Source organism: Parasteatoda tepidariorum, chromosome 6 (genome assembly GCF_043381705.1).
Source record: "Parasteatoda tepidariorum isolate YZ-2023 chromosome 6, CAS_Ptep_4.0, whole genome shotgun sequence".
NCBI lineage: Eukaryota > Metazoa > Arthropoda > Arachnida > Araneae > Theridiidae > Parasteatoda > Parasteatoda tepidariorum.
Window position 1 is genome coordinate 75671402 of NC_092209.1, and position 27661 is coordinate 75699062.

At 29.0% G+C, this 27661-nt stretch overlaps 1 protein-coding gene and 1 non-coding gene across 2 annotated transcripts in view; one reads left to right on the forward strand and one right to left on the reverse strand.

Moving 5' to 3' along the window:
- Window positions 1-1124: 1124 nt before the first annotated feature.
- On the forward strand, window positions 1125-1196 carry TRNAP-UGG (transfer RNA proline (anticodon UGG)). Its single transcript has one exon. It is a non-coding gene; the product is annotated as a tRNA-Pro (tRNA).
- A 5431-nt stretch (window positions 1197-6627) lies between these two features.
- Window positions 6628-27661, reverse strand: part of LOC107454221 (histone-lysine N-methyltransferase PRDM9) — a 37305-nt gene continuing 16271 nt past the window's right edge. Inside the window, exons 4-13 of the mRNA XM_071181856.1 lie at window positions 21457-21574; window positions 19823-19930; window positions 16342-16422; window positions 16187-16230; window positions 14580-14727; window positions 12919-13008; window positions 11735-11811; window positions 10255-10449; window positions 9346-9598; window positions 6628-7889 (exon numbers count right to left, since the gene is read on the reverse strand). Coding sequence (XP_071037957.1) covers window positions 7276-7889; window positions 9346-9598; window positions 10255-10449; window positions 11735-11811; window positions 12919-13008; window positions 14580-14727; window positions 16187-16230; window positions 16342-16422; window positions 19823-19930; window positions 21457-21574 — 1728 coding nt within the window. The 3' untranslated portion in view covers window positions 6628-7275. The remainder of the gene's footprint in view (window positions 7890-9345; window positions 9599-10254; window positions 10450-11734; window positions 11812-12918; window positions 13009-14579; window positions 14728-16186; window positions 16231-16341; window positions 16423-19822; window positions 19931-21456; window positions 21575-27661) is intronic.

Sequence of the window (27661 nt, forward strand, 5' to 3'; positions counted from 1 at the left end):
AAGCAAGAGCACGTAGTGAGCAACCAGATAACCAGGACCAGAGTGAGCATTATCAGGTTGTTCAATTCAGATTCATGCCCTAAAAACATGAAGTGAGAATGCTTTTATAATTGAAGTGAGAATGCTTTAAAAGGCCGCTGTTGAATTGATATTTTTCTACTGGGAGCTACCTAAACGTCTAAAGAACGTCTAAGTGTTTGTATTGAATGCATTGAATTTTTTGATTTATGAATGAATTTATTATACACATTTTTTTGAATTTAGGTGAGTAACTGCAACATTTGATAATTTATTTTGCTAATGTGTTTCTCATTTAGCTAATGTTTTGATTTTTTCACCATGTACAATCTAAATAGCTAATATACTTTTTTAATAGCCAGTAAGAACATTGATAGAATTCTTCTACATAAGTACAATACTATGTCTTTGATGATAAAATACTATGTCTTTGATGATAATATACTATGTCTTTGATGATAATATACTATGTCTATGTGCTAGAACATTGTGTTCATTGGCGAGCGAGCGCAGCAAGCCTTGGCTCACGGCGTGAACCACATAGGATTGCTTAGCAATTCTCGGGGGTTGGCGAGCGTTAGCGAGCAGGGGGCAGAGCCTCCTAGTATTGTATATTTCCCTTTTTTAACTCGGTATGAACAATAGGTATTTAGGTAGCAATTTATATTTATGCTTATTTATTTTTTAAAAAAATTATCCAAATATAAAGAAAATTGCTATTTAGAAGCAAAATATTACTTAGTTTCTTTCTAATTAACAACTGAACTTCTATTGCTGAAAAGAATTGCTTCCTGAACACATATTCTTCGGAACGAAGAATACGTGTTCAGGTAGTAATTTATATATATGCTTTGCTTAACAAAATTATAAAAATGTAAAATATTAGCTACCAAGTAATAAATAAGTTACTGGTAAAAGTTTCTTTTTAACAATTAAGTTTTAAAATCTTGTTTTATGAAAACAACTTTTGATGCTACATTTAACTGAATAAAATATTTATTCCTACCGGTAGATGAAACGGATTTTATGTGTACGTGTGGAACAGGTGTTTTGCTTTCAGAAAAATAAATATTTGTTTTGATTGTTATTTAATTACGAGCGTGTGTGGCTCGGTGGTCTAGGGGTATGATTCTCGCTTTGGGTGCGAGAGGTCCCGGGTTCAAATCCCGGCCGGGCCCAAGGAATCTTTTTATATTTCAATTTTATTGAAAATGTAATTTTTGTTATTATTTTGAAATTAGAATTACATAAAACAGTAATAGTTTTAAAAAATCAGCTGTTAATAAAAAATGAGAAAATGTGACTTTATATTATTTTTCATCCAAAATATAAAAAAAATTTGTTATAACTAGTGGGCTGCTCCCCCTGCTAGCTAACGCTCGCCAACCCCCGAAAATTGCTACGCAATCTTATATGATTTGCTTCGCAAACCACGCTCGCTTTGCTCGCTACTAGCTTAGGTACATTGCAAATGCACAAAATTCTAGGAATTCAAAACAATCATTCAAATCCATATAAAAACTTTTTTTTTAAAAAAAAAGATTACATCTTTTTAGTAAATACTAAGTCATTAAAATAAATTTGAATTCAAGTAAAAGACATGTAATTCGTTAAACCTATTAGAAATGTGCTATAGTATAATTCGTGATATAAATCAAAAATCGTCAAATAAATAAATTCGTGAAAATTCGTTATATAAATTCGTGAAAAATAGCGCTTTCGACAAAATACTAAAATAGAGATCTATCGACAAAGACTGCTCACTTCTGCCTAGTTTAATAGTATGAGATTGCCGCAGCTGATGCTCTCTGGTTATTTCAGTTTCTGTTTTTAAAAGCGCTATATGTTGAGCCACCTCATTTAGATTTGGCATGTGACATTTTTAGCAGCAATCATTGGTCGATTCGCCGTGTAAGAGAAATAGTAACGTAAACAAAACAAAGCAAACGTTGCCACCGGGGGAAAAGAAATACAGCCAAAATTTGGAGCCACGTAAGAGAATTATATATATTAGATTTTTTACTCCTAAAGTTTTAAAGATTTATGGTAATCGGTAACATAATTGTATAAATGAAATTTTGCTTTGAATTACGGAAATAATAGCTTATAACTATTACAACCGTAACTGAATAACTTTAATTATATATTTTTTTCTGCACAAATTTTCCCTTTTAAATGCCTATAAGCAAATAGCATCATTTTCACTGTATGCCACAAATTATCCTCTACTGCTAACATTATCCTTTTTTTATATATTAACCTTTAAGCAAACAAAATTTAGCACCAGTGTTATCTCCAGATTAAAACGAAAACTGTGACAAAAAAACAAAAAACTGCATTAAAGAAACGTTTGCATCGTATTAGTGCATTTATTTTTCTGTTATTATGATTATTGGGTACTTTTCGGTTTCATAAATTCGAAAACAACTGCTATTTCATGATTGACGTCAGCTATGCTTAATTAATTGTACAATAGTTCTAGACCAGTTCTCGTGTGTAAAAAGAGTCTCAGTGCTAGATTAATTTGAGGAATGATAGAAGTTGTTTTAAAAAAATTTTGATTTGGCCCCTATTGGAAAAAATTTCCGGTATAAAAAAATTATATCGGCTAAAGAAACATCGGTTCTGGTATGATACTGGAACCGGCATTATACCGAACTCAGTATCATACCGGAACCGGTGTTTCACAAGCCGGTATCAAATTGATCCCAGTATGATACCGGACCCAGTATCATACCGGAACCGATATACCATGAGCCGGTATAAATTTTTTCCGGTATGATACTGGAACTAGTATAATACCGGGACCGGTGTTTCATAAGCCGGTATAAAATTTATTCCAGTTTGAACCGGAACCAGTATCATACCGGGACCGGCTTTTCATACGCCGGTATTAAATTGATTCCAGTATGACACCGGACCCAGTATCACTAGTGTACTGCACCCAGTATACCAGGATGGTGAAAAAAAAATTTGAATTTTAATTTTCCTTACAATTGTTTTTGTTTAACTTATTTATCAATTATTTAACTTACATAAATCTTTTAATTTTCAAACAATAACCTTCTTTCTATTACTCTACTGATGCAGAATTTTGTGCTTTGCATTTTGTGGGCTTTCGATGTCAAATAAGAAACTTTCAGTCACTTTCGAAAGAAAATGACTAATATTATTATGGTCGAAGCTAAGTTGACAAACTTTTGATCCAATCATTAAGAATTTTTTTTCTAATGGCAGGCACTGAACTTTTACGTCGTTCGCCTAGGACAATGCCGGAAGTATTACTCATTTAACGTTACCCAATGGGCACCTGTGAGCCTAGGTCGCGGAGGCGAGCAACATTACCCACGCCAGACTGCCACAGGTACCCGTTTATAGAGTGGGCCACATTCACACAGGGCTAAAGAGAATAGAAGGGCTAGTTCACTCCGCTCTTAAAACTGAAGCTACGATTTCCCTCCTCATGACGTCACTGTGTCCACAGATCTCGGAAGATCGCACGCAAAGATATTATGATAACTTTGCATCTTTCTCTTTGTAAAAATAAGTTGGACTTTTTCTGGTTATTAGCTTTCAAACTTTACGTAATTAACACATTATTTCCGTTCATAAACATAGTTCAAAAAAAACTTTCTTGGTTATTATATTAAAAAAATACCATTTTAAACTTATAAAAATGTTTTGCTAGTTGGTGAAAATGACACGATAAATACTTTATTTTAAAAAGTTCAGTTTTAACTTTAACTATTAAGAAAAATGAAGGCATATATCGACACTTTTTTTATCTACATATTCTTTTATAAAGATAAGTTAAGTTAAATTTAGAATCCCTGATTTTAAAATATGTCGTTAATAGCAATTTGTTCATACTTAATCATTAGGAAACATCAACCTTAAACGCTAATTACTGAAACAAAATAATAATTTAGGTTCATAATGACATTAGAAATTTTACAATTGTTTATAGACATTTAAATTTACGATGATATAATTTATAGATATTTAAATTGAAGAGAATATAATTTTTAAAAAAAATCATAAATATTTAGAATAACTACATTAAAAAATATGTTATGAAATTAGGAGAATTTCAACTATATACTATATATTTTATTTATACTTTTTACTTACATTTTAATTTTCTTTGACTTTATCTATTTTTTAATTCTTTTCACCTGCCTTTCTTTATGAAGTAACGAGGCGGTTTCTATTTAGATAATGAATTTTTATAAAAGTTCTTTACGACAGAATAAACGTATTGCTGTTTTATATTAACTGTGTCATTTCGGAATCCATTCTTTACATAGTTGTTCATTTACTTTAGGGAACACGCGAAAAATTATACTTTTTCCTTTTGTTTTTATATCAGAATTTTTGCAAGTTGCAATCGCGCAAACTGGCATTTCGATAATAGTTTTAAATTCTTGTAAATTCACTGCAAAAACTGAGGAAAGTCATTATAGAAAATAACAAATGTCTTAGAATATCTCGCAAAAAGAAATGATCCAATATTAGTTAGAGCTAGTAAGGCCGAACGCTCCGTTCTTGAAGTAAAAGTGCTAGCTTTGCGCCAAAGTGATGTCACTAGAGAATATCGGAGGATTGGCGCGGCGAGAGCTACTTCAAAAGAGTGAACCAGCCCTTCTATTCTCTTTAGCTCTGACATTCACACATTGCACAATATTTTTTTTCATGACCATCGTTGAACATACGACCCAATTCTATGGGTTTACAACTACTAATGTTCAACTCCGTAAGCCTGTAATTTTGAATCCAATCCAGAAGACAGGGGAACTCCTGGTCGAGTATTGGAAGAAATTTGCCTTCGTGGAGGACTTTTTGATGGAGCTAACCCGCAATTCCGTTACATGGAGAGAAAGACCACGAGAACCTCCCACGGTTAGCCTGACGACAAGGGGACTCCAACCGATGATTCGTCTACCACTAAGGATATTTCACGTCAGCTATGTGGTCGGTACAAGCCGGATGTGGAATTCATATCGACTGGGATTCGAACCCGGTTCGCCTCATTGGAAGGCGAACGTTCTATGCCCTGAGCCGTCGCGGCTCACATATCACACAATAGAGAACAACAAGCAGAGAGAAACATCTATGCCCGGATAGGGATTCGAACCCGCAGCCATTAACCTCGCAGTCAGGATCGCTAACCGCTCAATCATCTGCCCGGCATCGTTAAGAAATAAAACAAATCGTTTACAACGATTCCCAAATTAACACATTTTTTTTTCAATTGTGAACATTTGCTTTTTTTTATTAGCCAAATTTTATTGAATATAGCTACGAAATGTGATAATCATGTATTTGTATTTCATGCTGGTTTGATAAAGGCAAATAACCCATTTATAGTTAGAAATAATTTATGAGATAATTTTGCTTAAAATAAGTGAAATTAATTCCGTATTATATGATATTTATGTCTTACTTTTGAATCCTGGTATGCATAGAATAACGACAAATATAATCAAATTTGTGCTATTTTGTAAGAATCAAAAATTCTACTTAAATATATTACTATATATATAAATTAATAATTCATTAACATAAAAATCAGTGATCTCTACTGAAATGTATTCACTTTTACCCCTCAAAACGTACAAAACAAACAAAAAATATGCACTGAGGGAAAAGGTATGTTCAAAACTACTAGACTATTCTGAAATTGACCATACTTCTGGCTCTATGGGAACACCAAAAAACTCCAATTTTTACCGAAGAGATAATGATTTTTATAAAATTTCGTCATTGGTATTATTCATTGGGTTAAATTTGTTTTTTTGCTAAATACATGGTAATAGGAACTTTAATTTCGAAAATCAGTAAAATTTGAAATCAGTTGAAATTTGATATACCATTACCTTATAAACGGGAAAATTACTAAATGGATGGTTTAAATACCGTTGTGCTGGTTTTATAAACCAGAATTATATTTTTATTATCATAAACGTCATTAGCATACAATACGTTTATTTTACTAGAATTTTGTCCTCCGTGTGAAGTTATTAATTTCTTATTCTTTTAAGCTGTTTTTTTAAGCTTTTGGACCTCCGAAATCTTAATATATAAAAAAAGAGAAATGACTACTTTACGAGAAATTTGTCACTCTCTTTCTAACTTGGGGTCTATTAAAGACAAGCATTTATTACGATAATAAATCCAAATGTCTGATTAGTAATATATATAGAAAGGCGAAATGTAATCAGCAATACAACATGTAATTATATTGTAATTTCTTCGAAAAAAATTTTTTTTGCCAAGAGTCTGTTGAAATGTGTTTTTTTATTCATTTACAGTTCCCTGGCCATATTATCAGATGCACTATAAGATTCTATGTAAAATTTTATTTATCAGGTGATACTGTAAAGCTGTATTGTTTTTGCTCGAATGAAACAGGTTAACATTTGTTTACACTCCTGTATCAATTGATTAACATTGCAATGCAATATATGCGTTGAAAATAATTATATATATAAAGTATATAAAAAATCTTTTGAATAAAAACCCATTGCATGTATGTTTAAATATGAAAGTATTACATATAAACTAGTGCAAATCGTGTCATTATTAAAACACTACAGTGCGTCTATTAATTTGATCTAATTATTATAATATACTAATAAAATGCTTGATGTGATAAATATTCTATATTTATATAATATATCGTCTACTTTATCCTATCGTCAAATTTATAGTATATATCGTCTAATATAACCAATTGATACACTAACGTTAAAAAGTGCAAACTGGTTTCAGTCAAATAGCAGCAATAAAGCTGCAAAATGTCACCTGGTAATTAAGATTTTTTATAGGATCTCATAGTGCGTCTAATAATTTGGCCAGGGACTGTATATGTATACAGGAATTTAATTTCGCGATCCCTACCCAATTTGTCTCCATTTTCCGTGCGGGTCATGACCCTCTTTCTAGAAACACATCCTTAAAGTAAAAATGCGTAATAGTCAGTTAAGTATGCTGTTATGAAATATCCTTCACAAACTTAATAATGAAAGGTCTTTGCTCTAAGCAATTTTTCTGATTTATGCAGAATTAAAGAAAATGCATGATAATATATCATTATATATGTATACGGATATTAAATACGCTACACATGTTCCAACTGCTGTTTTAAAAAACATCAACTAAGAGTTACAATAAAAGCTGAAAACCACAAACGAAGATAATTTCTATCTCTCATTCTTCATGATGGTAAATTGACATCGTGCGCAATTCTTGATTTATTTATTTGTCTTGAGGATGAGTGCTGTCTTTGTGTCGTTTAAGATGACTCGGTTGAACAAAACCTCTTTCACACAGGTGACACTTATGGGGGAACTGTTTTGTGTGTTTCAGAATAACGTGACTATTAAGATGAGTAGATGTGTTGGCCCTGTATTGGCAGGTGGAGCACTTGTAGGGTCTCTGCAGGGTGTGAATTCTTATGTGTGCTTGAAGATGGGAAGAATGGGTGAAATCTCTTCCGCAGGTGGAACATCGGTAAGGTCTGATGCCGCTGTGACTTCTCTCGTGTACCTCCAAGTGTCCTTTTTGAGTGAAGTCTCTTCCGCACACTCCACAAGAGAAGGGTCTCTCTCCACTGTGGATCCTCAGGTGAGCCTTGAGACTTCCTTTTTCAGTGAATGTCTTGTGGCAGTGGGGACATCCGTGTCTCCTCTCACCCGTGTGAGTAGCGAGGTGACGTCGGAGATTACATGACAGGTTGGTGGAGTAGACACAGTGGGGACATCGATGCCTTCGATCGTGACCCTGATGAGGATGTTTCCTCCTGTGTCGCTCCATGGCATCCACGGATGTGAACAATGAACTGCAGACATTGCATGCCACACCTTTTACACCTATAAAATGAACTGATTTAGAGTAAATCAAAAATTGAAAAATTTTTAAAGAAAAAACCATTATATCCTCATTTGGTGAAGCAATGACGTAACTGATCATTATCGAGCTGTGCAGGACACCCAAAAAACAAAATTTAAATCATAACAACTTTTATACATCTTAGGATAGATGGGTCCAACTACCCTCTAGGGTTGCAATAGCAATTCTGTCATTGTTTCTACAAATAAATTTTGCCTTTTTATAGCTCTTGACGTGTTTACTCTATTTAGGTTGGTTTTGCAGCTATGTCACTGTTTCACCAAATGAGCGAAATAGTAATTAGAACAGAAAAAGTGAATGCTTGAAACGTCTTTTGTAACAGCAATCACACAATATGCTCTTTAAAGCCATTTTTCAAGAAGGTTTTTAACTCTTCTTCTTTCTTCTTGCTTCTTGTTGAAGGTTTCTTGTTAAAAATATATTCATGAAGTCATAGTAATATGTCGATATTTTTTCAAAGCAAATGAAAAATTCTTGGCATACAATTATGAAATTCAATTTTCCAAAGATAATTTCACATACAAAGTAATTTTTAATAGTTATTCATTATTTTTTATAATTTTATTTAAAAATAGTCTGAAAACTTTGAATTCTAAAGCATCAAAATTTTTATATAATTTTAAAGTAATCGTATATAACAAAATACAACATTTGAACTAAATCGACTGAATATTTCGTGAGAAATCAAATTTTTCTATCGGAATTCAATTTTTCAGGAACAATTCTTCTGATTTCAGCAAAAATTTGACATAAAGGTAAAACTAGCAGACAGGATAAAAAAATATCAAGTTTCAAATTTTTAAGTTATGCTTTTTCAATTTGGGAAAATTCATACTTCTTTAAGAATATTTTTCAACACTGTCACATTTACTAGCTTTTCTTTCAATATTTAGTAAATTCTAACAAAGGTGTGCCCTTAACTTGGCGTTTGAGGGATGAGGCACACAATTGCTATTACGAATATCATAAAATATTTTGTGATATTAAATAATACTTCTTAATATTGAATTGTATAAATAAATCATTTCAGCAGAAAGTTTTTGAGTAAAAAAGTAATAAGAAAAAGAGAAAAAAAGTATTTCTTCACGAAGACAAAAAAAAGTAAAATAAATATGTTCAGGATACATTTCACTCGGTAACATTTTAAGGATATGATGCAGGGTAATAAAAGAGCATTTTGTTTAACAATAATATTGACAACTTTTTTTCTAAACTCTTCAAAAAAGGAAAATCAATGAGACTGTATAAGAGTTTTAGACTATAACAGCATACAATCTAATACTCATAATATTTAAGCATTCTATAGTTTTAGACTATAAAATGCTTAGATTAAAAATAATAATAATAATAATAATAATAAAATAATATAACAGACTCTATCACCGACTATTAAGGCATAGATTTGATTATTTTTACTTGGTTGGTTGGTTTCAGTCTCCCTTTTTAAGTTTATTCCAAGATCGGAAGCATATTTTCCTCCATACCACACCAGAAGCTCTTGAAATGGTAACACTTCTCTGTAAGTCTTGTAATAGATTTGCTTCTTGTACTGGATTGCCACTAAATTTTGTTTCTCTTCTTTATCAGCACAATTCACGAATCTCAGCCAATTGGAAATATCCTTTTTGAATCCCTCAATAAAATGATCCACTTTTCCTCCCTTCCATATCTAAACAAAAAGAAGTAAACATTGATCAACAAGGTAACATAATTTAATGCATTGAGCGTTACTATGTACATATCAAATAAAAGTACTTCAGAAAAATGCTTTAAAAAATACTACTTTTTAAATATAATTAAACCGTGCAAATCAAACGGTTTTTAAGTTCGAGTAGCTTTAAATAAAATATTTTACAGCTAATAGACTTTAAAAAAATAGTAAGTATGTTCGTAATAATTTAAAAATAGACTCTTATAGAAATATATAAAATATTATGAGAATTATTTATATTTTTGCTCATTCGAACAATGACAATGAGTTATTTCAAAAATTGCACTTCTTTTTTAAGAGAAAAATCTTTCAATTTGATTAAAAAAAATGATGTTCCAAAGTATTTTATCTGTGCACAAGTAAAAATATATTTTTTTTAAGTGCCAAACTAAGTGCTAAGTATAAATAATAATTTTACTCTAGCCATTAAATTTAGTGGCATTTTTTACATCTATACCTTTAGTTTTGAATGAAATTAATAACTTTATTTTAACTAAAATAAAAATATGCTCATAAAAATCTGTATTCTAAATGATTGCATTTTTTAAAAGAAAATAATGAAAAATATAATTTTAAAAAAAGGGAGTGGAATTTTTAAAAGTAACTAGTTTTACCATCCAAGAATAACCAGATTTTTCAGCCTCTTTCTGTGTTTTTATAATTTTCCCTTTGTAAGGTCCAAAAACTGTGCCAATCGGCAATGGTATTTCAGTCCATATTCCAAATCCTGCTTTGGGAATGCTCGATATTCCAATAGAGAGAAAACTTGGAATTGTCAGCTCAGCTCGATCTGGTGTATTTTTGGGAACCTATATTGCAAGTAAATATTCCATTTTAATATGCATTTATTATCAGGAAAATTGTATTGTATAAGAATATGCAAGACAAAAAAATAGTTTCACTGAATAAATGTATTTATAACGATATATTTCCAAATACGTAGTAAGAAAGGTGAAGAAGACATTTGATAAAAGTCGAGCTTTTGAATTTTGAACATTCTCCTTTCCTTAACAGTATCTTCACAGAATCAAACATTAATTTTATGCTACAATGTGTTGAAAATTTTAAACTCTACAAAGATACTAGAAAAATGTGTTAATTTAACAATAACCATACTGGGGTAATATTTTACTATAAGGAAAACATAACTAACGTCATTTTCATCTAATGTCAATTTCGTGTATCTAAAACCTATAAAATATATGTAAAAATACAACCTTATAAATTATACTATATACTTTAGGAATTTAAAAAGATTTGTTTATATATTTTAGAAATATATTTTCTGAAATTTAAAATACATATGGCCATGTACTTAGGCTGACATGGATTTCTTATTTAAACTTATTTCGCTAAAACAAATTTGTGATAGTTATATTCAAAGGAAGCAACTAAGAAACTTATTTCAATGCAATATTGAACTGTTAGATAAGTTACAAAATTTATTGCGACTCATAAAGAAATGTAAGTAAAATTTAAAAATCATCAAAAAGTATTAAAACTTCGTTTGGCAGAAATGAACAAGTTTTCTGCAATCACAATAAATCCTAAGTCTCAAGATTTTAGCTTAAGCAATGTAAACAAAAAAAAGATTGCTTTAAATTTATAGAAAAGCTATTTAAAATATTGGACATTACTTAATGCATACTAAAGACAAAAAAACTAAATTTATACATTACCATCATTAAAATATGTGTAGTTCTTAAAAAAATGGAATATTGTTGATAGTCGTTAATGCAAAACGCACTTCTGCTATTTTCGGTTATCATTAAAAAATTTTTTTTTTCAGAAGTATTAATTGTTGCGTTTTAATTTATAATTTTTAATAAGGTATTACCTGAATAAGTCCATAAATATGCATTTTAGGAGCTGTTGTTTGATTTAAAACTTCAAAATTCAGTGCAATTCCAGTAAATTTAATTATGGTTTAGTTACTCTGACAAATTTATTCATTTAGCAAATCGATGATAAATATATATTTTACAGAATGCGGTGAAAAGTTAATGTATATCATAACCCACACAACGCGCGTATTAAACTACTACTCTCTATTGCTAATTATTACAAATTCTTATTTAACCATTTAATACTTACTCTTCTATCACATACCAAAAGCATAGGGCCGTGTTTCGGACAAGCACCCTTATAGTCACAATCACAGAAGTCACAATCTATGCACACAAAAAATAAATCACTAATTTTCAAAATGCTCATATATACGATGATAGTATAAAAATATTTCCACTCAGTTATACATAATAAGTAATTTATATAGACATTCACATTTGGAAATTTAATAAAGTAAAAATATATTATTGCTTTAGCAATTAATTAAAATTCAAACGAATAATTTTTACGCAAAATATTTTAACTTACTTTTTGATAGTAACTGAAAGTAGTATGCTCAAATTTTACAAAAGAAAAGAAAAATTAAAACTACGTATGCAATAAACTTCTTAGATAACTGCTGAATTTAAAAAGTATGTTATTTAAATATGTTGCATATACTTATAAAATGAAAGTTATTATTGTTGCGGTGATTTAAATTGATAAAAAGTATGATTACTTTTTTTAAAATTTTAAATTTATCTTCTCTTTGTCATTGGAAAAGTAAAATAAATGCTCTAAGATTACAATAAAAGATAAATTATAATACGACAAAGGAATAAGTTAAAATATTTATAATTCGTATTTCTTTTAACATTTTGCTTGTTAGAAATGGAAAAATGACATGAATCTAAAATTGTAGTTTAAATGTAGTATTTCTTTGAATAAATTCGTTTTAAAATATAGAAACGAAAGCATATTTAGTAAAAGGTGACGGTGACTTATGGTTTTAAAACAAAATTTAGTTTTTCATTGGAATAAAATTTATTAAGCATTGTATTAGTAGCATAAATCTAAATCAACTCAGGTAATATTGAATGCTCTTTTCAAAATTATTCTACTTTTTCTTCAATTTCTACTTAGTTACAGTTTTTATAATCTCTCCAAAAAAAATACAGATGAGAACAGAATTGCTTTTTAATGTTTTTCATCCCACAATTTTTTTAATTTTAGTATGGAATTTATTGCTTAAATTTTGGAGAGGATAAAAAAGGGTTAAATAAATATACGTTTAAAATCTCATCACAAAATTATTTATTTTCCTGCTTCTATGTACTTTAAGGTGAGCAAGCAATTCAAAAACTATTTAAACAAATAAAACACTCAGAATGATGCATATCTGCATTATGTGATAATGTAATGTATATTTTAAAAATAAGTGTTATACTTACACAGGAACTCGTCTTCACTCGAAACATCTTCTTCTCTGTAAGACTTTTTTTTCATATTCCTTTTAGGATATCGACTATGAGTTTCAAGCTCTAGGGAAGAATAAAATTTTTTCGTATTTATCTCTGATTTTTTTATTAGAACTTTGTAATCCGTTGTTTTTTATGACTAAGGAGTTACACAAACGATAAAATAAAATAGAAAATATGTATATCAAACTAGGTAATGAACACTTAATGAATTAGATAAAATTTAAGATATTGAAACATATTTTAAATTTATACAAAACCAAAATGTCCTAGATGCATTTTTCAGAATAAAAATCATTTGTAATGTTATCCGAAAAAGATAATTTCATTATGCATTTAAAAATATTTCGGTTATTCAAAATTTGTAATTCAGCATTTGGTTAGTTCATGAAACAGTTCTAGAAAACATTTCATTCGAATTACATAATTTTGATGCCAAGCTAAGATGATTTAAGAATTTTTGGTAGTTTTACACATGCATTTAATTTTTTTTTTAATTTTTGATACAAAATAGTTGGAACAAACCTATCTATTTGGGCTAATTTTCATTTGACTCAACATAATAAATACATCAAGAACAGCAATATCTATGTAAAATCAAGATGGATACTCGGGGGACAAGAAATATCTCTGTTAACCATACTGAGTCTAAATTCTTAACAAAACAATTTCTTAACTATCCCCTAATTATTTCACAATTCAATAACTTAGAAACTTATTTCTAATAGTAGAAGCTAGTGAAGAAAATTAAATAAGGTTCAATAGAGTTTAGAATTGATGTCGCTACGGCTATACTTAAGGTTTCTTTACGAGTTACATATGAATATTTAGTGGGGTAAAATGCTATAGTTCAAAGAATTTTGAATTAATGTCCTTTAAATATGAAAAAAAATATTTGTGTCGTAATTTTTATTTTGGAAGTAGTAAAACAAAATATAATTTTTCATACTATAATTCAATCTTGACATTAAAAACATCGTTAAATATAAATCGATGTGTTTAGTTTTTAATACCAGATATCATTAATTATTTTTTGAATACCATTTAATTTTTAGTATAATTTCAATTTTTATAACAAAGCATACATAATAATTCTACATAAAAATGTTTACTGAAAATTTGTGCAACATCAGAATTACCAACAATCCTAGACTGATTAATTCTTTAAAAAACTGACTCTTAAGAAATTGAAGACATGCTGTTATAATTGAAGCTTCATACTGTTTTGGGGATAGATTCCGCAGCAATAGTTTGTAGTACCATATAAAGAAATAGAAAAAAAAATTAGTAAATATTATTAAAATTGAAGTGTAATACCCTATTCCTTATTATAACTCCATTGTATTAGACTGGAAGAAAATTTGAGAGAATTTCTTTAAGATGTAGCTTACACTGTTATTACTTACTGTAACTCTTATTTCGTTAGTTTACAATCATAAACGTAAGGAAATTTTAAGAGAATTTTATAAAAAAATGTAGAAAATGCCTGATTTAACAATACCGTTCTAAACAAAGTAAGTATTTATAGCAGAAATAATGAAGATTTAATGTGATATGTCTATATTTTTTACAGACGATTGCATTACCTAAGAAAATTATAAATCTACATTTTAAAAATATATGCATCATCTTACTTTTATCTATTTCATTTTCAAAGGCCTGATCTTCTTCAGGTAACAATGGCTCCAAATCATTAAAATGGCGCTGAGCTTTCTCCAATAAAATCTTTGCAAATTTCTTAAAACCCATTTTTCTTGGATTAATTTTTACTTCTTGTTCCGTCTGAAATGCAATGCATTTATTGATAAATAACTAATATTCTAAAATAAAATTATCATTGAAAAGATTCGATTTTTCCTAGTAAATTCAACCGAATAGTTAAAAAAGACTAAGTTTCTCTCAGGGAATGCAATAACATCATTTTTGAAAGCAATGAAGGACATGTCAAGGGTTCCTAGACTATTTCAACCCATTGGTACTTAAATCATATCTTTAAATCTAGAAGTAATAATAGAAAATAGTAGAATAACAAAAAAATACTTTTAAGTATATGTCAAGAATAATTCCTCCTAGTAAATTTATTTTACAAACTATGACTGGTAGTCGTTGACATTTGTTTGAATTTATAGCTATGTATGTAGTACTAATGTATTACAAGTATGCAGTACAACTCTCCTTTATATGAAATTACAATATATGCTTCCTCACCGGAGAAAAAAAATATCTATCTACAATTCTTTACAATTTATAATTAATATTTCTATTATTACTAATTCATCATCAAATTTTAATTACATCGGCAACTCATCATTTCATACAATGAGAAAAAAAGTATTCTCAAAACTACCAAAATATAGTAAAATTTAATGTGTTTCTGACCTATGTAACAATAAAAGACACGGCAATTTTAACAGAAGAGTTTTAAAAGTAATTTTCTGTAAAACTAACAATAAAATATGGTTTTATTACTATACTGTTTAGTAGTAAATGTGAATGTTTGGTAGNGATACATCGAGATCGAATGAAATTTTTTCTTTGGGCATTCTAAGGATATGTCCGAGCCAGCTCCATCTTCGTTTTTTAATTTCATCTTCGATTGTTTTTATTTTAGCTTTCTTTAATAGATTTTGATTTGATACTTTGTAAGGCCAGAAAATTTTAAAAATAAATCTTAAACATTTGTTTTGAAAGGTTTCTAATTTTTGTATTTCGATCTTAGTCTGTCTCCAGGTTTCTGCGCCATATAATAGTACTGCTCTGACAATAGCTTCGTAAAATCTTGCTGGTTTTAAAGCACTATTTCTCATAAAACCAGTAAAAACAATTAAAAAAATAATATTAAAAGATATTTCTTTTTTGTTTGTTTTTGTATTATACCAAATAAAGCACACACTCTAACAGGAGATCATAAATAAATGTCATTAATAAATTATGATCAAATTCTCAAAATATTTAACTTTATTATGCTACTCTTTAAAGTTTTGTATAATTACATTTAAAAATTAAATCTGTTATAATTTAGGACTATTTCTTTCGAGTTTCTAGTTATATTTGTATTTACTTATAGCTATATTTGCATTTACTTTTGCGAAATAATACTTCTAAATAAAAGAAATCAAATTAAAAAATATTGCACATAATTCAAAAATATTTTTAAAGTACATATGACGAAAACACTAATTTTATCCCCTCTGTAATAGATATTTTTTTCAACAATTGATTTTCGAATTTTACTACTTACATTTTCCTTCAATCTCAACTTTTTCCCGCTATTCTGATTAGTCTCTGAAAGAAAAAACATATTTTCAAGAAAATCTCGCCAAATAATTTTATCAATCGTTTAATTAGTTTTTTTTATACAAACAAATAATATATTGAAACAATTATACATCTTACTTTTTTGACCATATTTTTCTTTTCTTTTTTGTGATTCAGATACAGCAAATAACTTGAAATTCGTTTTCTCGATCCCTTTGACTGTCAAAAGAATGGGAGATAACTTAATACTGGGGAACAAGTAATTTTTTTTTTTTTTTTTTTTGCATTTATATAAATACTTCATCTTGCTTAATTTGGTTGAAAGGATTTCGAATCTGAAATTAATTTTGCGTTTAAGGGTTCAATTTTTGAATGACATTTTTAGTCTATTTTTAGTCGAAATGTACAAGTTTAAAAACACTATACACAATAGGAGAACCCATAAATGTTGTGACGCACTTTTAGAGGAGTTAGAGCATATCATCAGGAATGAAATTCTATAAGAACTTATACAGGTAATGTCACCGTACAATGCTAGAAACGTTTCCCTGTTCTGACCTGTTCAGAAGTACTCAACGAAACATTAAACAATAGAAAACACTTCTAGCGTCATATGATACCATTATGACGACACGTGTTCTTATGCAATTTTAATACCGATGGTGCCTTTTTGTCCCCTTATGATGTTTCCCTTAGTTTGTAGCAAAATTTATACGATCCCTTGTTATATATATAACTTTTTAAATTTGTATTTTTCTCCAAAAAATAGACGAAAAATGCCATTTAGAAATAAAACATAGCTAGGAGAGAGAAACCAGTTGTAGGTTTCAAATCAGCGATATGAAAGTATCTAAGATTTGTTAAAAAATAAACCTCATGATATGGAAAAACAATTTCCCCATTGAAAAACATATATTTAGGTTTTTTAGTTTAAGTTAAAGAACCTTATTAATTCAAATCGACGATCGGAAATACAAAGGATTTAAGATCTGAAAAAAATTACTGCAATAGAAAACAAAAAAAAAATTGTTACCCAGTTCCTATTTAAAAAAATCAAAATTGCCTAAGCTATGAGAAGTTAAACAATCCTAATAAATCTAATTACGAAATCAGACTTGACATTACTTCGCATTTGTTATAAATATGTATTTTCACTTCGGTTCCATATATTTTATGATAAAATGGTGAAAATATAGTTTGCATAGATAAAAAAAAATATAAGGGATTTGAAACACAGATTTTGGAATGGATAATGAAATTCTATATTTTTAGTTTGTAAATCTCTTAGACAATTTAAGAACACATCACTTCCACCGCCACATCACTTCCCTCTCTACTTTACGGATAATGTTCTGTGGAAAAAATTACTTCTCTTAAATTATAGCTTCTGAGATATAATAATACGAATGAAAATAATCAATTCCATTATCATTGGTAATAAATGTAAAAGGTTTTTTTTTGCTTTTTTTCTTACATCTTTCTGCCCTTATTATGCGAAACGTGGAATGATAGTCCTAAATCAGTAACATGATCTTAAAAATCATCTTTTTCTTAGTATTTCTAAAATCTCAGCTATAAATTTTCTGTCGTATGCTAGGAATTTTGAGTGTTAATTTTTCATGAGCAGTAAATGACGAAATAGCATTGGGCAGAATTTAAAATTTTCCGTTCTTACGACAGAAACTAAATAAAGACAACTAAAATTTATAAAGTTACCAAGTGCTGACACATTATTTAAAATGATAATGATTTATTATTTTTCTATTAAAAATTAATAACATTTGCTTAAGATGATAATTTCTTAAAATTTTGAAAAACTCGTACTCATTCACAGAAAAATAAATCAATAACTAATGTAACTTCGGTTTAAAGGCTGACAGCTGAAAGCTTCGACTTGAAATTTATCTAAACAAAACGTACTCTGTAAAAATATCGTAGCATGAGGAACGGTGTCCAGAACTTGGCACCAAACGTGCTGCAGTTAATGCCAAAAAGGCTCTCTTACACCACTTAAAGTAATAGCAACTATTTTTGATGTTCAGTAATACCGAAACGTATTATCACATTAAGGTATGAGCAACATAAGATTCAACAAAGTTAATTTTACCATACTATTTCAAATAAGAGCCATTAATTTCGGATTCATGTACTCACAAAATTTTAAAAAGTTTGCAAATCAAACATACAATCAGCAAAAAGAGAACGCTAAGAAGAATTTGAAATTAGCTTAACAGAACATAGGAGAATAGAAACCAAACATAATAAAATTGAAATATAACTATTATTACACGATTAAAAAAATGCATGCACATTATAAGAGCGAACTTTTTATTTCTGTAGAGAAACAGTAACAAAAAAATCATTCTTTCCCGTGCTCAATTGTAAATAATTTTCTGTTGCTGCTACTTGACGATATCCAAACGCAATCTAAAATTTGTATTTTTAGAGGCATAAATGGAGGGAATAGGTGAGCTTTATATAAAATAATTATTAATTATTAATATTTATATTTAACTATTATTAGAAAAAAACTCAAAGTACCTATAAATAAACAGCTAATTTTTGTTAATTAAAAAAATACTGTTCAACCACATTTTTAAATCCATTAACACCACATTTTGAGACAATTATCTAGAATTCTAGGGTTGATCTAATCTAAATTCCAGATAATTTCTAGAATTTCAGATGGCGCAGTGACTGAGGGTGTGAGCTTTCTTCGAGGATAAGAAAGAATGCCTCTTCATAAAGTATGTTTACCAATTCTCCCTTAGTTTAAAATTGGTAATAAAAAATAACTAAAACTATGTTCTCTTTCTTTCACACAAGATCCAACAAGATGTCAAAGTACTTGCCGATCTCAACGATAGCATTGCCAATAAGCATTCTACAATTTCATGATTTTTATTAAGTATCTAAGTTGTTCGACGGCTAGCTCCTTAATTATTTTTAGCTGGAATTCGCAAATAGATTTTTAATTTGATATGCAATACTTTCTTTCTGCTTTTCGCTGATTCAACTTCATCAATTTTTCCATTGCAATAGCTTCCTGTGCGTTTTTTAACAATTAAGAAGAAAAGATTTTTTTTAGGGTTATGTTCTATGCTTTCTGTACAATTAATTTTCAGCTAACGTCAAATATGGTTAAAAATATTCTGTTCTGATAAAAAATAGGTAATTATGATCATGTATTTTAAGGTATTAAGCTTTAGATACAACAAATAATAAAATAATTAAAAGTAGGAAAAAAACATCATAGGTTTTTGTTACAAACAGATTTGCATTTGGCATAAACATTTCTTCTTTTAAAAAATACTTCTTTTGTTTTAATAAAAGAAAATTTAAAACATCCTTATTTTAAATTCAGAGTATACTTTAAGGCCTTCACATGTTTATCATGGAAGTAACATAACTACTAATAATTATTTATAACTATTTATTTTGAATTTTATAATACAATTTGTATTTAAAGAAAATTTTAGATCTAATTTTAATGTTTTTGTTTTTTCTTATATAAGTATATTTTATTCCAAAAATTGAAAATATTTTGAAACTTAAGTGTAGCTTTAGCAAATAAAAGTAATAAAATTATCGCTTAGTGATATTTAGATCAACGTCTTACCATGTTGCTGACTTCTTGAAATACTTTTGTTGTTTCTCGGAATCTTTTTTGCTTTTGAAGAACATTCTTTTTCGGGCTCCAGAAATTCAGGAAGTTTCGTAGCAACTCCTAAAAATTAAATGAAATTTATTCAAAATAACAAAAATATTATTTTTTTGATTTCAAAAAACATATTTATCATAAAATATATTTAAAAAATTGCATTATGTTTATCTTTAAAGTCTTATGTTTTTTTTTTTAAATATTAATAATTATATGGTTATTAATGTTTGACGCCCGGGGGCTGAGTGGTAGCGCTTCACGCTGCCGTGCCACGGGTCCTGGGTTCAATCCTCGGGCCGGGAAAGGTTGACTCAGCCTTTCATCCCTTCAGTGGGTCGATAAATGAGAACCAAGCATGCTTGGGAACTAAACACTGGGGGTTCCGCTTTTGAACATCTGTTCCTGCACCCTGAGCCCAAGGTGAAGAAATCTGAGATAGGCACAGTAGGCCTTGGCCCTCTATGGGCTGCCCCGCCACTGAGAGAGTGACAGAGAGTTACTAATGTTTAAAAATGTGTATTTTAAAAAATGTTTGAAAAATTATTAATAGAATTTAAACACTATTTTTTTCTCAACGTGGCATTTCTCTGGCTAAGTAGAAAAAAACTTCGCACACACTGATGGTTGAAGAACTGCTGGCAGTGAGTTCGATCCTAATGGCCGACTAAGCAGTCGGCGTAAACACACAACAAGGTATAGGTTAAATATGTTGTGACTAAGAGTCCTTTCATCTCTTAGGATGTAGAAAAAAAGGTACCAGCTCAGGCGCAGTCCACGTCAATCGATCAAGATTGAAATTACATGGTTCACTCGTACTATGACCGGAGAAAGATAGAACCCTAAGAATAAGGGTGGGTGCGTGACCACGGTTGAATGATGATGTTTTTTCAGCGTTATTCTTTAAAAAAGAGTCTTTTAAAATTATTTTATTACAACATTGTTTATTGTAGCAAATTTTTCAAATACTCCTTGGAATTGTTCAAAGCATAATCATTTATAATTTCATTGACTTATTAAATTATGTGTTTATATTTACACTAATGTTAAAGATCTTCCAGACAGTGTTCCAAAAAACTATAAAAAATATTAGAAAGGAGGAAAAACTCGAAAGGTTTAATTTTACATTCCCGAAGACATGTTTTTTTAGAAATCCCGCTACTTGTTTTTTAGAGAACATTTAATAAGCCATTTATAAATCCACCCGGTGTCTTAGTGGCCGTAGTTGGAGTGATAGATAACGATATGGAAGTATTCACATGCTTTTCCCAAACTTAACATACGGTTCCTAATTTTTCTTTCACAAATAAAATTAAAAAAGGAATATTTAATCTAATTTAAATTTCGATAACTTTCAGATAGATATTTAACAGTTTCAGATAAGTATTTGAACAACATAATCTTTTTTCTAATTGGATAAAAAGAAATAAGGAAATTACAAGTTATCTATTTTAACTAAGGATTAAGAAGATTGTTCTAATTACTTAAATTCTTATTTAATTTAGTTATCAATTATTTAAATCTAAGCAAAAATTAAGCACACAATAATACTTTTATGGAATATCTAATTAAAAAAGATAAAGAATTCTACATACCTAAAGATTTTAGAACTTCCCAGTTTTTAACTATATTTGAATAGCGCTTTCTTTCGTACTCACTTAGAGATTCCCATTTACTGTTACAAGTGAATTTATTTATTCCAGAAGTTTCATTCATTTTTCACGAGAATTCAATAAACCTACTATCGACGTTTAGAACAACCTTATAGCTATCAGGATCAGGAACATCGCTTGCTTTCAGTTGAGATTAATTTATTTATAAGCAAACGATTAAAAAATATGCAGAAAACTTTTTTAATTCTATTTCAAAATTATTTATTGCAATTAAAATCTGATACTAATGTTATTTTTTAAATTTTAGAATTTGAAAATAAATTAATTTTTAATTTAAAATTTAGGAAAGCTTTTTTTTAAAAAAATGCGTTTCAGAAAAAAAAATTAAACCATTTTCTTTAAAAACTTGCGTAACAAAAAATATCGTTTGCGTTTAATTTTAATTTGTGACGTAACTTTTTAGGAAATAATGCAGGCGATATTTCATCAAATCTAAATAGTAAAAAGAAAATGATGAAGAAAAAAACATTATTTGAATTTTCGTTTGAGGTAAAAATAGTGTGTACGAAACCAATAACAAATAAATTTAGATGGTTTTTTTTTTCAATTTTGGTTGGCATAGTTGGGAAAAAATTCAAAGTAAGAAAATACCGAAAAAATGATCGATTAAAGCATTTGAATAAATCGAATGATGCAGAATTTTATTTGAATTTCCTTTTTTTTCCAGATATAATAAGTAGAATTGTTGATAAAATCTAATATTAGCTAATGAATTGCAACGCATATAGTATATAATTTGTGCTTAGGTATGATAAATATAATGCATTCTAATCCATAAAATTGTTTGAAATATTGCATCGTAGTAAAATTATTATATGAACTCCCCGAATAATTTGATAATAAAGAACATATTTCTTGTTAATGAACAGCAAATTATCTATATTTAGATTAGAATGCGAATAATAGTCCTTTATTGAGAAAATTTCTGCATCGGTACTTGTTCATGCTAGCAACAATCGCCAAGGTGCCAGAGCAATTTTAAGCTTGCAAAAATTCCGTTCAAGTTCGTTCCTTTCAGTGACTTTCTGACAAACTTGGCGATTATTTTGGCTTAAAGGGAGAATAATACGGAGGAAGTCTGTAGAGAGTAGGTAATAAGTGAGGGAGAATACTTTATTACGATACAGAAGGATTTTTAAATGAATTTTGCTACGATTGTCATAAACTATATGCATTTTTTTTATCTTATCTCATTATTATTATTGTACACATTTTAATCTTCATTTTTTCATGTTACAAATACAAAAATTTTCAAAAATTAGCGTTTATATAATATATTACAACTTGTTTTCTTAAATTATCCACAACCTAATGTATTCATAAATTGAACAAAAAGTATACGAATTTGATTCCATTTAAATTTATTTTAAACTACATGATTTAGTTTTCGTAGCACATAGGATTTTTAAAAAAATTGGAGAAAAAAACTTAAAAACATCATAAAATAAGTTGCATTTTCGTTGAATTATTTGAAATCAGTCAAAGCAATTAAAATATTCCTAACCGCAACGGAAATTATATTAATGGTAAACATTGTGTTGAAATTGGAAATAAATCGGTTGAAAATTGTGCTAGTAAGAGATACAACAAGTAAGATAAGCATAATGTCGAGTAAATTGCTTTTAAAGTTTTGTGTTCAAAAATCTATATAAATATATACATTTTTTTAACTAACTATTATGCATCAAAAATTGGTCTAGAAGCTACTATACTTGCTTTGTATGAGCGATAAAATGTATCGAAACAAACTAATGAAGTAACAACAAAAAAATTTATTTAAGCAAACAAATAATATATCAATAATAAAATTTACTTAGAATGATTTTTAAGATCATATGATATCGCCACGACCACTATATGTTAAATACTAGAAAAATCTCTTTATAGTTAAACATCTTATTACACTTGAATATTATTATGAAGAAAAAAAAGGCTTTACTATTTAAATTATTTTACTAACTGTAAATTATTTGAAACTACTGATGCTCGTAAAAAAAGGTTAAAATTGTTAATAAACGTCTTTATATAGCAATAATTGTCTTTCGAATTTTTAATAATTGCAGCATTAACTTAAATCACACAAACCAAAATTCTCGAAATTTCTGGGAAAAGTACAGTAAATATCGTTTCAATTTTTTATAGACTGGTAAAACATTAGTAACTGCACAATTTTTGACATTGCAATTTGCGTAGAGAGATATACTTTAGTCCTACATTGTAAAAATATGTGATTGCTAAAAACGTAAAGACGTTTAGAAGTTAACAGCTGTACATTTTTGGTAGATGATAATATTTTTGGAAATATGTTTATGTTTGCTAGACTGGATTGATTTGAAAACGATTAAGTAGAGAAGGAGATTAAGAACTTCAACTAACTCTTTTTCATTTAAACAGAATGGATATTCAAGATGAAAGAATGACAAAAAAAATTATCGTCATATCCAATTTAAAGCACATAATATGCTCCATGGCCATGGCCTTATAATTGTAAGCAACAAAAAAAACAAAACAAATGAAAATATGGTATACTTTGTGGATAGTTCAGAAACTTTAATATATTGTAAATATTATTAAAATTTTATTATTTTATTCGTTTACTATTTTTCCCAACTGCAAAATTTTAGCAACCTGTTTAGCTATTAGATGTAAGTTTAGAAATTGTAATTCTCTATCCAATTATGTATAATATGGCCGCAGTCATATTAAATTGGCGAGAATTTGGAGAAGTATAAATAATTTTATATCCCATAATATCTAAAATGTTAGTTCAAGATGGTGGGAGAAGAGATCAACTGATGCCATAGTCCATAAGAATAACATATAATATACACCCAGATAATAACATCTTAAATACGATTAAAATCTTTGTATAGAACCTCATTGGATATCACTTGATTAAAAGTTATTAAGAATTTATCATTTTAATTATTTATTTGTTTTCTTAACTGTTCGTTTTTAGAACTAGAATGCTTTGGAAATAAGTGAACCTTAGAGTCGTTATCTCATAATGTAAATTGACGCCATTTACAATAAGTTGGAGAGAAGATGAAGTATACTTTAAAATATTTCACTTCACTTAATATCTAGACCAAACGTTCAAGATGGAAAGAGGGTTGTTGCCAAGGGTCTATTTAAAACGTTTCGTGATATGAATAATAGCTATGTAAATCAAGTCACCTCATCAGAATTTGGTAGTCGGTATCCCATGGCAGATAGGTAGAATGCGGAGAACAGATAGTTCCAACAGCTTCAATTGAAGAATCGCTTTGCTTTTAACTTGATATCGAATGTTAAGTACAGAAAAATTAAGTGAAAGCTACTCTAAAATACGTTATTTAAAGCATGCTATTCCTATCAAGTCTTTTTGTTGATTTTTCTTAAGAAAAGAAACAATGGGAAGGAACATTTCGTGTAAAAATATTTTATCTCCAATTGGAAGCGCTTTATTCTAGTGTTTGAAATCAAGCTAAAATATATATAGTGAAGGAAAATATACCTTATTCTTCATTTTTAAGTAATCTCATATAAAAACATTTAATTTTCTTTATTTTTTAATTTACTCTCTTGTATTACAAAGGTAACTCAAATAAAACTTTAACGAGTATAATAACTATGTAAGCCTTTCAATGATAGCAGTAATGATAGTACAGTACTGCCAGATAGCTGTACTTCAAGAAATAAACAATTAAGGTAAAAAAGTGCATCACACATATGAATGATCCAATAGTTCGCGTGAGAGAATTTAAAGCGAATGTATAAGCTTGATAAATTGGATGAGTCCAGGTCATTGTGTACAAAAATTAGGGAGTAAGGTGGTCGTTTGTCGTCAAATATTTGATGCTTGGGTGTCGAACACTGATAAATACAAACGGTAGTGAACAAATGATTCAAAAAGAAAATTTCAAATTGCACATCAATACCAAATCTAACAAAAATCAAAAAAAAAAGAAAAATGAACTCCGTGATCTCTATATTGGGTTCAAAATTACAAGTTTAAAATTGGTAGTGGTAAACTCAGAATTGGGTTGGTTATTTAACGACTGTTTTAAAATAAAATAAAATAAAATATATTCAAGAAGAGTTGCCATAGCTCGGATGATAAAGCATTCATCCGCGAATGAGGTGACCCAGGTTTGAATCCCAGTGGAGGATGGTTGATTCGAATTCCGCAACGACCAAAGTTCTGACCTAAAATATCCTCAGTATTAAACGGATCATGGGCAAGAATCTCCCTGTTGCTGAGCTATCCTCGGGAATTTCTCGAGGTTTTCCTCTCCATGCAAAGCAAATGCGGTTAGTTCAATGAAAAAGTCCTCCCCGAATTCTAGTTTTTTGCATTGCTTGATCCAGGAGTAATTTAAATTTAACGGTAAATAAAATTTTTAAAAGAAAGTAAGGTATGTGCTGAAAAGGAAGCTAGATAGAGAAATATTACTGAAATACGTTTAAGAGAAACGTATAAAACTGCTAAACTATCACTGACGACAATGGTAGTCGATTAGTTTTGATAATAGTAATTAATTGAAATAAAAAATAGGGTTTTTTCTAAGAAGCAAAATAATGGTGAAAATGTACTTATTAGTTTTGGGGAACTGTAAATAAACGCCATACTTTTATTTTATTTTATAACCAGCGCTAAACAGCCTACCCGATTATGAATTTAGTTTGTGACTATCAATATTCAACTCCGTAGCCTTGTAATTTTGAACACAACCAAGAAGACAACAGAACTCCTGGATGAAGCATCGAAACAAACCAGCCTACCCAGAGGACTTCTTGATGGAACTAAACCTCAAATCATTATATGACAGAAAACTATGAAAACCTCCTACGGTTAGTTCGTCAGCTAGAAAATTCTGATCCATGATCCGTCTATTACGTCTACGAGCTGCAAGCGGAATTCATATCAGCCGCAGCTGGGATTCGAAACTGGGTCGCCTCCTTTGGAAGGCAAAGTCTCTATCTCTTGGCGTACCAAGGATCATCGTACTTTTATTTACGCCAATGATTCTTAATTTATCTTTATAATGGATACTAATTGAAATAAAAAAATTATATATGTACTAAAACGCAAAATTACCTCTATTTTACTGATTTCAAATTCAGGAGTCATTTCTTATTAGTGCTGAGCATTGATATATTGTTTATTTGCTTTTTCTTTTCCTCCCGTACAAAGAACGGATATTCAGTTAATATTGAATAATTAAACTTTTACAATATTTTTCCCAGAATTAGTCATGAAAATGTCGAAAGAAAATTCCAATTTCTGTTCATCTGTTCATTTATGTCTTCATTTTTCCTTAAAAAATTATACAAATTGTTTCTGAAATTTTTAAAAGTTCAGAGAGCTGCTAATTATAATGTTTAACTAAACAATACTTATAAATTTAGAACTTTGTTCAAATTAACTAAATTTTATGAACATGAAATTACTTTTTTTTCCTATCTAAACACTTCGTGAAGATTTAAGCAAAGTAGAACGTATCCAAAATTAGTACATTTTCTGTAGGATTCTTTTTCCTTAAGAAATTATACTAATTGTTTTTAAAATTTTGAAAGTTCAGAGAGCTGTTAATTATAATTTTTAACTAAACAATACTTTTAGCGTTTAAAAGTTTGTCCAAATTAACTAACTTTTACGAAAAGGAAATTAATTTTTTTTCCTATCTAAACACTTCATGAAGATTGAAACAATGTAGAGCATGTCCGAAATTAGCAAATTTTCTGCAGCTTATTCTGTAAAAAGATAAGATTTTATCTCCCATTAATGCATGTTAGGCTACAGAACATTTAACAGTCTCAGAAATTAATTATGATTCTGCATTTTGGATTCGACAAGATTATCAGTTCTCGGAGAACGCTTTTGGATGGCGTAATAATGTATCCTTGACAATTATCATACCTCTCAAATGGAAATGCATTTGTGTCACGTAAATTGTAGGTAAGATAAGAATAATTTGAATGTGATTAAAATATCCTCTCTATAGAGTTAACGGTGGTAAAACACTTAGAATGTAAAGTATTCCATTTACTATGATCATACATGACTAGGACTGGGCTATAAATCGATATATCGCGACATATCGATTTAACGCCTATATCGGCAAAACATTGGTATTTTAAAAAG